Source organism: Callospermophilus lateralis, chromosome 11 (genome assembly GCF_048772815.1).
Source record: "Callospermophilus lateralis isolate mCalLat2 chromosome 11, mCalLat2.hap1, whole genome shotgun sequence".
NCBI classification, from domain to species: Eukaryota; Metazoa; Chordata; class Mammalia; order Rodentia; family Sciuridae; genus Callospermophilus; species Callospermophilus lateralis.
The window spans coordinates 50,094,556-50,107,576 of record NC_135315.1 but is presented as its reverse complement, the minus strand read 5'-3'; the positions used below and the strand labels follow the sequence as shown (position 1 = coordinate 50,107,576).

Genomic DNA, 13,021 nt, shown 5'->3' with positions numbered 1-13,021 from the left:
TACCTCCACTGTCTCACCTGTCCACACAGTGATAATTGCACTCTACTCTGCAGCAATTATGGAATTAATAGCATCTCATACACACTGTTTCTCCTGCTAATCAATTTGTCCCTCTGCTCTCTCTTCACCTGGCTTACCCACACTTACTTTCAGGCATATTACATGACACTTGCTAAGCTAAAACTCCCTTGTGTCCACATGCTAGGGGAGTCCTGCAGCACTTTCCAAAATATCCTCTTTTCTTGTCATATCACTTGCATCTGGATCACAGGTTGATAGCTGACTTCCCACCAGGTTGTGAACTCTACACAGAAAAGGCCATGTCTGCCTCACAACCTGCAGCAGGGCAGCCCCTGGCATGGTGTTCGATGTGGCCAATGCTTCATCTATATTTGTTGCCTGTCCTTCAGAATGAGACATGTCTCTTCAACTTTAAGGAAGTCAACTCTCCTTAAGTAGAATAATCGCTACTTTCATCCACCCAGAATACAAACTCTCTAGACTTCACCACCTAGCACTACATTTTGTCACTGCATTACCAACTTCTCTGATGTAGCTTTCTATTCATGGAAAATATTAGGGTCCATCAGATGCCCTGTCCTTTTCAGCAATACTGATGTGAATGAAACATTCTTCCACTTTAATACAGAAGATGCCATCAAATTGATGTTGGTAAAATAAATCTGAGAGCATTATGTAAATTATTATTAAAGGAGAGGAAAGAAACATATTTTTTAAAGCTCTCCTTTGAGTTCTTCCTTAGAGGAATTAGCCATATATGATGACTGATTTTATGTGTCAGCTTTGCTCGGTCCTGAGGCCAAGTTTTCATCAAATATCACTTTTTCATTGCCATGAAGATATTCTGTTATATGATTAACATTTAAATCAGTAGACTTTAACCAAAGCAGATTATCCTCTATATAATGACCCTTGTATCGTCAGTTGAAAAGCTTAGAGGAACAAAAGACTTTATTCTCCTTATCAAGAATTCTGCCCCCAAAAGATTTTTCTCCCCTAAGGAAGAATTCTGCCTCCAGAGTGCTCTGGATTCAAAAGTATAACATTAGGGGCACAGCCGACCGCCTGCGCGGTAGACAGACCACCCCAGCTGGAGGAGGGGCCCAGCCACACGCCCGTGTGGTCACCCGACCGAGCTCTGGACAAACATAAGGTTTCCCCAACACCCCCCACCTCATCAAACACCTTATGAGAAAAATTGATGGAACTCATCTTGGAAAATCCCACCAACCCTTAAAACCCACCAACCGGTGGGCGTGGCTACCAGCTTGGTTCTGCAGCTGATCAGGCACCTGGTTTACATCTCAGAGAATAAGAGTAGAGAGGCCACAGTGGAAGCTCAAGTCCTCTCACACTGACTACCACCACCACCCTGAACTCAGAGACTCAAGCTAGGAATAGATAACGCCACCAACTGGAAGAAAAGAAAACAGTTCTGAGAGATATTTTTTTTCTTTCTTTTTTTCTCTTCTCTCTCTCTTTTCATCCATTCATCCAGTCTCCTCTACCCTTCCCCCTCTAGTCCTCGCAACCTCAACATATGTGAAACCAAGAATTGTGCATGAAAAAGGTCTTTAACAACTGAATCACCAGAATAATACAATATAGAGGAATTACATATGCCCCTCCTCCCTCCCCCCTTTTTAGTTCTTTTTTTTCTCTTATTTTCTTTTTCCCACTCTCTTTTTTCTCTTTCTCTCCTTGTTATTTGTTATTCTCCTTTTTACTCCCTCTATCCCACTTGCAACCCCCTAAATTTTACTATTTATAAGTAGGGTAATACAGATAGGAATTTGAATCTATACATTCTTCCATAAATTACCCATCTGTTGGTTAGAGCTTTCCAAAGTTACTAAGTTAGATTAACCCCATACCCTCACTCCTTTCCCCCTAAACATAACATCCTACACCTGAAATTCAGTTTTCTTCAAGCTACCAGAAATGGTATGCCTTTCATGAAACTAATGACTATATTTGTAAATGATAATTGAAACCAACATTTGGAGACATAGAGTCTAGCTATAAATGTAGTAACAAGGAAAATGTGTGCTTAGATGATGTTCTATTGATATTGAGAACTGTTAACATTGTCTTTCTCCACAAAAGGAAGACTTTGCAACTACACAAGAGCAATATAAATATATAGGGGGAAAATCAATAACACAACAGTTTCACCAAGCAGAAAGAAAGGTGAGCAGTATGAAAAGACAAGGAAAGAAAGGACCACAAGCAATGCAGGTCAACTCAACTTCAGAAGAGGTAATATCTGAAGCAGATGGAATGTCAGATAAAGAATTCAGGATACACATGCTTCAGATGATCTGGAGTCTCAAGGAAGACATTAGACAGCAAAATCAGACAATGAAAGATCACTTTGACAATGAATTACATAAACAAACCCAAGAAGCAAAAAATCAACTATACAGGGAGATAGAGGTTATAAAAAACAAACAAACAGAAATCCTAGAAATGCAGGAAGCAATAAACCAAATTAAAAACTTAAAGTACTATCAGCAGAGTAGAACACTTAGAAGATAGAACATCAGACAATGAAGACAAAGTATTTCAACTTGAAAAGAACATAGACAGCTCAGCGAGACTGTTAAGAAACCATGAGTAGAACATTGAAGAAATATGGGATAACATAAAGAGACCAAACTTAAGAGTTATTGGGATACAGGAAGGTATAGAGGTCCAAACCAAAGGAATGAGCAATCTGTTCAATGAAATAATACGAGAAAACTTCCCAGACTTGAAGAATGAAACAGAATCCCAAATCCTAGAAGCCTATAGGATGCCAAATGTGCAAAATCGTAAGAGATCCACACCTAGACACATTATAATGAAGATGCCCAACATACAGAATAAGGAGAGAATTTTAAAAGCTACAAGAGAAAGGAAGCAGATTACATTTAGGGGTAAATCAATCAGGATAACAGCTGATCTTTCCACACAGACTCTGAAAGCTAGAAGATCCTGGAACAACATATTTCCAACGCTGAAAGAAAATGGGTTCCAACTAAAAATCGTGTATCCAATGAAATTAAGCTTCAGGATGGAAGATGAAATTAAAACCTTCCACGATAAACAAAAGTATAACATTCACTCTTCCCTGGTCTGCAATCTTCTGTTTTTCACTGCAGACTGTGAATTTTGAAATATTCAAATTATATGGATTATGTTCTTAAATTCACACACAAAATCATAGATATATGCATCATATTAATTCTTATACTCAGATCTAATAAACCCCAGTATGTCACAAAGCTGTAAAAGAAAGCAAAAGAAGAACTTTAACACATGTGGGAAGCTCATTTTGCTAAAATGAAATGAATGAGTATAACTGCTGGTAATTTCACCCTGCTGATGGTGTTTAACACTGCCTGCCGCATTAGCAATATGTACCCCTAAATATTAGGTGTTGGCATTATATTGAAAAGAAATATGTAGACCATGCATCAGAATTTTTCATTCACTGGGGTGTGAGTAGAATGATCTCATGTGTTAGGAATATATACAGGGACAACAAACCACAGACATCACCTGCTGATGTCATCACTGATGACCCAGTGAACTTCTACAGCTTAAAATCCATAGTTTTCAACCTGACCCGAACATAAGATAAGAATCAGCTAGGGCAGTGTTTCTAAAATTTAACATGCATGCAAGTCACTTAGGGATTCTGTTAAAAACCTAATCTGATTCTGTAACTCAACTTCTACATTTTAAATGGACACTAAGATGATATCAGTACTGCTGTCACTGAAATGCACTTCAGTAGTAAACACATACATTGTCACTAAAGGCAGGTTATCGAGCCCTTTCAGATAAATTTAATCATAATCCATGATAGGAGGCCCATGTCCATGCCTTCCTAATGCCAAGTTTTTTAGAGCTCTATAGGGGAATGTAAAGTAAAGAATGCTCAAGAATTATTATAGCACTGAACTCGTATTCACAAGACTATTTTTAAGGGCAAATGATGCAATCATTGCAAGCACATTGCACAATAAGTTATAGCAATGAATATCATTATCAACAAAACATAAAAATGTTAAAAAACATTAATCAAAGTATTAAAACCATGTGAGAAATTCTTGGGAGGCAGAAAGATGGAAAAGAAGAAACTTAACAATCTAAACAATTATTCTGCTGAACATCATACAATCTGGGAATTAAAGACAATCACATTTGAAAGACAGACAAGAGCTCATTCACTCTGCTACCAACTCATCCAGGGTGGCTGAGGGTGACTCCAGGGCCCTGACCCAAGATCCTTTTCCCCTTATTCATTAGAGACACAGGAAGTAACAGTCTCCATAGTCTTCACCTAACTGCACCATCCCTTCTCATTCTTCCCCTTCTGCTCAGAGAAGTCTGAGGAGCTCTGCATCCCAGAGGAATACCAAGGCTGGAGGAACTCATTACAGACAAAATAATTAGCCAGGACCTCTCAGAGACTAATTCTCCCAGAGTCCTGTACTGGTGACTCATGACAGCCTCTGTTCACACCAGACCATCCTTTGGGGAGGTGAAGATGCTAAGCAGCTCAGGACAGGTGTTTTCTCATTGCCTGTTGGGGAAGGGGCAGGAGACCTGTGTGGCTGCAGCCTACATTTCAGGAGGTGAAAGTGGATGGCTGCAGAAACCATGAAGTAATCAGGGACCACATTGTGAATGTCCCAACCTATCTTAGGAGTTTAAGAGTTTAGGCTTTATTCTGTGGATAACAGTGATCCATCAGTGGTCTTTGAGTAGAGTACTGCCATGAAACTCATGTTTCAGAAACATTGCAAGGATGGCAGAACCTGTTATTTCTCCCCGTCTTGCTGCTCATGGTCAGTAGGAGAGGAAGAAATGCATTTAACAAGGATTAGCGTTCTATGATTAAAACATATGCAGATATAAAGAAATCAGAAGAATAAGAAAAAATTAACTCCCCAGACCATGTCCAATTCTTCTTCATGTAATGATTAGATATTATTGTTAGCCTTTTGAAAAACTAATTGACTTCTGTACCATATTTAGCTCATTTTCTGTGGAAATTCTTGAGCACCCAGGAAAATAATCATCCCTTCCTCTATGTCATGTCTCTTCCTAGTGCCAAGAATATTCTTTCCCCACATTTGATTGGGAAGCCAGGTTTCGTGTATATAATTCACCTTCTAACCATTCATCCCTCTTCACCATCATCAGCTTCAGGATCTTACATAGTGACACATTGCAAATTTCCTTCCTAGGGACCACATCCTGATGGGTGTCACTTTTATTGGTTCTATATTTTAATAAGGTCTGTTAAAGGACTTGGAAATATAAAGTGCCACACAAACTATTCCCAGGATCTCAGATGCCACCTTCTCTATTCCAGTTGTGTGGAGTAACAAAGTTTCCCCTTGGTGATCAATGTCAACTACCCCATGCACAGTAGCAACTCTGCTGTTTGCACATTAGCTAACACATGAATCATAAAATGGTCAAACGAAGGATGGTTATATCCCTTGGCAGAAAAGCATGTCCCTTCAGAACTATACACTTCTAATGCACCGTCCTAAGTTTTCTCAGCCACTTATTTCAGTCAGTGTTGCAATGATCTCAACTGACTTCAGTGGCTACCACGTGAAAGCACTGCACATTCATCCTGCTCCATCTCACCTTGGCTTTTGCTTTAAGACATCTCTGGATCCACAGAGCAGAATGTCATGGGGAATCTCCTCAGCACTCAGACAAACATTAAAATCTACCATCCATTTTCTATGAGCTGTTGTACAGAATGTGAAAGTGGAAATCCAGTTTTTCCAGCACCAAATCTTAAAGAGACTACTGTACCAGTTTCCACCAGTACAATGAAATATCTAGCACAGTCAACTTATAAACAGGTTCATTTATTCACAGTTTGAGGAGTTAGAATGGCAAATGGCCTAGTGCAGCCTTGGCCAGGTCAGCCCTGGCATGATCATCTCATGGTGTGGGATAGGGATGGCAGAGGACAGATCACATTTCAAACTAGAATAGAGATTCCATGATCCTTTTCAAATCATCCACAATGACCTAAGGACTTTCTACAATTTTCTGCCACTTAACCATAGCAACTCCTATACTGCAATACTTAGTCTAGGCCTTTATGTATGAGCCCTTGATAGACAGCCAACATTAAAACATGGTAAATTGGCACAGGAAAAGATCAACAACAATATCTAATCATAAGTTAGAACACTTAAAGCATATACTATAATAAATTGTCTTAGTGATCTCTCTTGCTAATATCTTTAGTTTTTAGTTGTATATGGACAAAATACCTCTATTTTATCTATCTTTTTATGTGTGCCTCACATGTACTAAGGCAAGCGCCCCATCACTGAGACACAACCTCAGTCCCTCCCCCTAAAATCTTACTATACTATATTCATTCTTCTTCTTCCTGTCACACTGTATCATGATAAAATTCCTACAGGGTAAGATAAAGTGAGGTTAATGACCTAGACTTTGTTATGTAGCATTTGCTACATAATATAATGCTCACTTGAAGGTTCACTTGAACCTTACCAAGTAAATTTCATTATGTGAGGTTTACTTATTCCACAGCAATGCAAAAAAGGGCAATCAGATGCCACTTGTATAAATTGCTATGCTCCTAAGATTTTTCAAATCATTCTCAGTCTAATACTTGATTTATTTTTATGGATTATCCAACTATTTTTCCAAAACTCCCCAATGTAGGCTCCAATAGCAGAGGATTCCTGTCCATTCCCTAAATGGGCAATGACTGATCATTCATCCCTGAGCTCTCCATCCCCACCTTTCCCCAAAGTACAGTAGGGTGTGATCAGTGACTTTAATCAGTCACCATCCAGGACTCTGATAATTTGCCTTGAAGAGGTCCTGGATAATTACTTTGTGCCTAATGAGTTAGGCCCGAATCTGGACTCCCCTGAGATGCAGAGCCTCTCAGGCCCGTGGATGGCTAGAAGGTGAGACATGAGAAGGGATGGCAGAGACACGTGATGACTACAGAGGATGTTACTTCATATGCTTGTAATGAATAAAGGGGAGCAAGATCTTGGATCAGGGCCCAGAGTTACCCTCAGACACCCTGGGTAAGTTGTCAATATGCCAGGTTGTATGATGTTCTGCCAGGTAAGTTTTCAGGTGTGACAACTTACCTCTTTTCCATCTAGCTGCCTTCCAAGACTTTGCCACAGAATAGAAATATTTTGACTAAAGTTCATCACTTATAACACTTTTTATTAATAAAACTGTTCATTAATGTTACTTACTGTGCAGTGAATCCTCAAAGGTCACAGCATTTTGACATACCAGGCCTGTAAGACAGGGTTCAGTGCAGTAACAGTTCTTAACCTTTCTTTATTTTACATTCACCTAAGGAGCTTTAAAAAGCTTTGCACAAGCCACTTCACAGAGATTCCAGTTAAGTTATCTGAAGGTGCTCAGTAATCTAAGTTAAACGGCAGTGTGTATATTTGCTACTCAAGTGCTGCCCAGTGATCACAGAATTGACACCACTACTTGGGTATTCATTTAAAGTGTATGGTCTGAGCTACAGCACCAGAATGAATATCTTAAGGGCAGGTAATTTCCATGTGTGTTGAGTTTAGAAACACTGCCCTACATGATTCTTGTGTGCATCCCAGAGTGAGGATATTGGATTTAATGGCTGAAGAAGAGGAAGCTCAGTGGATAAAATGTCTGCAGCTGCTATCTCTGGTTTTGTGATCCCTGCACAGCTTCTTGACACAAAGATAGTCCTGCAAACTCAAAATGTAAGCAAAAGTCTGAGAAAAGAGGTACATGATTTTCTCCTCATGTTTCTTCCCTTTATGATGCCAACACATGTTGTCCAAAGGTACAAACTGTTAATGCAGTTCTGTTAAACATCAGCAGTGGGGTGGACTTCCCAGCAGTAGGACTCATTTATATCATTTAGTGAATGAGTTTCCTACATCTCTTAATGTTCCTCCTCTGCATTTTTGATGACCTGGAGACAGACTGGGTTTTCGTTTGTTTGTTTGGTACTGGGGATTGAACCCAGAGGAGCTCAACCATTGAACCACATCTCCAGACCATTTTTTATGTTTTAGTAGAGACAGGGTCTCTCTGGGTTGCTTAGAGCCTTGCCAAGTTGCAGAGGATGGCTTTGAACCCATGATCCTTCTGACTCAGCCTCCCAAGCCACGGGAATTGCAGAGATGTGCAACCCTGCTCAACCATACTGAGCTTTATCAACCAAGGTTACCCAAAGAAAGCAGTGTGTGTGTGTGTGTGTGTGTGTGTGTGTGTGAGAGAGAGAGAGAGAGAGAGAGAGAGAGAGAGAGAGAGAGAGAGAGAGATTTTAAGGGTATAGCCCACATAGTACTGAGGATTCTTAATTCAGAAATCTGCAGGGCAGTCCTGCCTACTGGAGTCCCTGGAAGAATAGATGGTACATCATTGAGATCACAGCATTTTGGAGGCAGAATTCTTTCTCTTCAGAAGAGTGAAGTCTTTTCTCTTATGACCTTCTACTGGCAGTAGCAAGGCTCATCACATTTTGGGGGGCAATCTACTTCACTCAAAGTCCACTAATTTAAACTTCTATATATTATAAAATACCTTCATACCAACATTCAGAACTGGTATTTTACAACAGTCTGATAACAGAACCTACCCATGTTGACACATGAAACTAATCATCACATGTGATATTGACATCTGAGGAGGAACTCAAGTGAGAACTTAAAAAAATGCAAATTTCTTCTGCTTTCCCACACTTTATAAAATGCTCATCATATCAATGAATTTGTGTGGATCAATGCCTAAAGATGTTTTAAGTCATTGGTGTGACTGAAAAGTACAGTGCTTCCGACATACCCTAATATTTTTTTTTTTTATAAATACAAAACTACATGTGTGAAGTTGGTGATAGAGTGTCAAAATTTAGTGCTAAATGGTGAAATCTAGTAAGTTTGTATTCTGGGAGGATTTAAGAACTGTGATTGTTTTACCTAATGGGAGTTTTCTGCCTTTGAAGAAGGAATTTTTCTCATCCTGAAGGACAGCCAACAAATATGGATGAAGCATTGGCCACATCAGTCACCCTGCCAGGAGCTGCCCTGCTACAGGCAAGAGGCAGACATGGCCTGGGAAGTCAGCCATCTACCTGTGATCAGGACATTCACTGCTATGGGATGAGAACAGGAGGCAGTGCAGACAGCAACCGAACTCAACGAGGGTGGGGACACAGGGAGGTTTAGTTTCGCAAGTGTCATAAACATCCCTGAATGATAAATCAAAATAAGACAACTGAAAGAGGAAGCAGAGGGGAGAAAGTGATAGATTGGAGGAACACCAAGTATGAAATTTTAGAGGCAATAAATTTAGATTTACAGTCCAGCAGCACTGGAGAATGGAAGGCTTGTGTCACTTGGGCGCAAGATGAGACCATGGAGGGAGACACAGCTCAGGTAACGAAGCACAATTTGTGCCCTTCAAAGAAACTTTACCTTTATCTTAAGAGCAATGAGAATATCCTGAAGCATGAATCAGGAGAGATGACCTGATTTCCATCTCAGAATGACACAATGTGAATGAATCATATTGAATGAGAAGGTATTTAAGGTGTGAGAAACAGGGGACTGACTTGAGTCTCACCTGGACTACTAGGAATGTGGTTTTTGTGATGAGGAGTGGATGAAGTAGCAGAGGAATGAAATGTAGAATATATGGAATGTGATAGATATGACTGGATTTGATGGTGCCAGAGAAGAATGGAAGAAAAAAAGTTCATACGTTGTCAATTGGATCTTGCATTCCTTTATTGAAATGTGATACAGCAGAAGAGGAGGAGAGTAGTATGGATGCAACACACCATGCTGAATTTCATTAGGAACCTTTGAGCTGAAGACACCTGTGATACATCCAAGAGAAGAGGACCGTCAAGCAGTGGCATGCAGAGTTCTGTGGGTGAGAGAGACGTCTCTGCCCAAGTTTAAATATTAATCTAAGTAGTTGGCATATGGTGAGATTTTTCTTGTGGTTCTATATAGAATTATAAAAGAATGGGATTTACAAAAATATTTGAGGAACATCATCCTATAAGATATTATAAAGCAGAAACCAATTACAGTTGCTAAGAATGACCAGTCAGGAAGGGAAGAGAAAATCCAACACTCCTTTTGTGACAGAAGCAAACAGATAAGTATTTAGGAAAGAATGGGCTACTGAAACATGTTGAAAAGAAGATGAGAAAAAGTAATAAATGATCATAGAGATTAAAGACACTTGAAGGTTATGCTTATTGTGATGGTGGTGGGATCAACTATTGTAGAACATGTAAACACTGTGTATGAGAAAAACATGATCATTTTCACTTGGGTTTTTAAAGGGCCTTTTTATTTCTCTTAAAGGTATTGGAGAGAGATAATAATGGGGAAAAACCAAACTCTCATCTCAGAGTTCCTCCTCCTGGGCCTGCCCATCCAGCCAGAGCACCAGAACCTCTTCTATGTCCTGTTCCTGGCCATGTATCTTACCACCGTCCTGGGGAACCTCCTCATCATCACCCTCATTTGCCTGGACTCCCATCTGCACACTCCCATGTATTTGTTTCTCAGCAACTTGTCCTTCTCTGACCTCTGCTTTTCCTCTGTCACCATGCCCAAATTGCTACAGAACATGCAGAGTGAAGTCCCTTCCATCCCCTATGCAGGCTGCCTGACACAAATATACTTCGTCCTATTTTTTGGAGACCTTGGGAACTTCATCCTCATGGCCATGGCCTATGACCGCTATGTGGCCATCTGCTTCCCCCTGCACTACACCACCATCATGAGCCCCAAGCTCTGTCTCTCCCTGGTGGTGCTGTCCTGGGTGCAGACCACGTTCTATTCCTTGTTGCACACCCTGCTAGTTAACAGATTGTCCTTCTGTGCAGACAATGTGATCCCGCACTTTTTCTGTGAAATATCCGCCCTGCTAAAGCTGGCCTGCTCTGACACTCAAGTAAATGAGTGGGTGCTATTTATTATAGGAGGAATTGTTGTTGTCATCCCATTCCTACTCATTCTTGTGTCCTATGCAAAGATAGTGTCCTCCATTCTCAAGGTCCCTTCTGCTCGAGGTATCCGTAAGACCTTCTCCACCTGTGGCTCCCACCTCTCTGTGGTGTCACTGTTCTATGGGACAGTCATTGGTCTGTACTTATGTCCAACAGCTAATAAATCTACTGTGAAAGACACTGTCATGGCTCTGATGTACATGGTGGTCACTCCCATGCTGAACCCCTTCATCTACAGCCTAAGGAACAGAGACATAAAGGGAGCCCTAGGAAGGGCTCTTTTTAGAAAGAAATTTTTCTTCTGTGTGTGTGAAGGGCTTTTAACATAATTATTAAATTAATATTCTTAGTGATATTAATATTGGAATATTTTCTCAGAATTTTCCCTCACCATGAGAACTTTGGTTGAAGTAGCATAGAATATAACTGTTCAATAGGCAAAAGAAAGGAATTTTAGCAGATCAGTGGACTAGGGAAGGTGGTCTTGTGGGTCTAGCTTTGCTTTCCTCTCTGTCTTTCCCAGTTGATGCTGGAAAAGCCTAGGTAAAACTACATTTTGTGCTCTCCAATTCTTACATTCTGAAGTTATCCCTAGATCTTTCAATTTTATCTCAAGTCAGCTTTGACTATGGTATCATTTTAAAATAGTGCTCCATAATCTGAGATTAATACTCAAGAACTTCCCAATAACTCAATCTCCCAGCAAACCTCCAGCGACTCTTACATAATATTCCTGCACAAATTCTGTCATCATTCCACCTCCTAACTTTTATACGCCCCTTTTTTATTTTTATGTCTACATTGTCTTTTATTCTCTATCATGTCAATAAATTTTTCTAACCTTCTGTTCAATAGTGTCATTGAACAATTTTGTGTTCACTTGTAATTAACTAATCAAGGAACCCTAGAATTTATTGACCCAGCATGGGGCAAAAAAAGTTAAAGATCATGGGAAATTTTCTGTTTTTACAGTTGCCTCTCTTTTGTGTAATATTTTGACTTTGCAGAAGGTCCTTGTATGTTTTTTATTGTACCCCCATGACAATTGGAAGGAAGTAGAGAAGCTATTATGACTTATTTTCAGACTAAAGTCTAGGAAGTTCAACAACTTTTCATGCCATCCAGTGGGTCAGTTGTTAAGTCTGTGTAAGATCAGAGACTGAAAAGTCTTTTCATTTTCTCCCACTTACAAATGAAGGGGAGTAACTATTCTTTTCTAAAATTTTAGCACCACCAAGACATGGACTGTTTCTGACCTTGGTCCATTCATTTATTTAATCATCCTCTCTAACTGATGATATTCAGATCCATTCCTTTCATATAGTCTACTGATCTCACTACTTTATCTGAAGGCCAGATCTTTCTTCGAAGCTCTCAGCTCTCCTTTTTTTTTTTAAAGCTTTACGAGCTATATTTTTATTTATTCATTTTTTAATTTATTCTTTTTAGATATACATGACAGTACTGTGTGTTTTTATATATAAACTTTTTAAAAGCTTATTTATTTATTTTTGAGAGAGAGAGAGAGAGAGAGAGAGAGAGAGAGAGAGAGAGAGAATATGAATCTTTTTTGTAGATGGACACAGCACAATGCCTTTATTTTTATGTAGTGCTGAGAATCGAACCCGGGTCCTGCCCATGCTAGGCGAGTGCTCTACCACTGAGCCACAATCCCAGCCCAGTATTGTGTATTTTGACATATTGTACATTCATGGAGCATATCTTAGTCTAATTAGGATCCCATTCCTGTGGTTGTACCTGATATAGAGTTTCACTTGAGTATTCATATATGAACATAGGAAAGATATGTCCAGTTCATTCCACTGTCTTTCCTGATGCTATTTCCACTCCTTTCCCTTCATTCCCCTTTGTCTAATCCACTAAACTGCTATTTTCTCTCTCCTTATTGTGTGCTAGCATCCACATATCAGAGAGAATATTCGACTTCTG

At 39.7% G+C, this 13,021-nt stretch overlaps 1 protein-coding gene across 1 annotated transcript; it reads left to right on the top strand.

Moving 5' to 3' along the window:
• The first annotated feature begins 10,440 nt into the window (after positions 1-10,440).
• On the top strand, positions 10,441-11,400 carry LOC143642309 (olfactory receptor 1E5-like). Its single transcript, XM_077110632.1, has one exon. The coding sequence runs from the start codon at positions 10,441-10,443 to the stop codon at positions 11,398-11,400; it is 960 nt and encodes a 319-aa protein (XP_076966747.1).
• The last annotated feature ends 1,621 nt before the right edge of the window (positions 11,401-13,021 follow it).

Coding starts and splice junctions, on each gene's coding strand:
- LOC143642309 (XM_077110632.1), top strand. CDS start 10,441: ATGGGGAAAAACCAAACTCTCATCTCAGAGTTCCTCCTCCTGGGCCTG.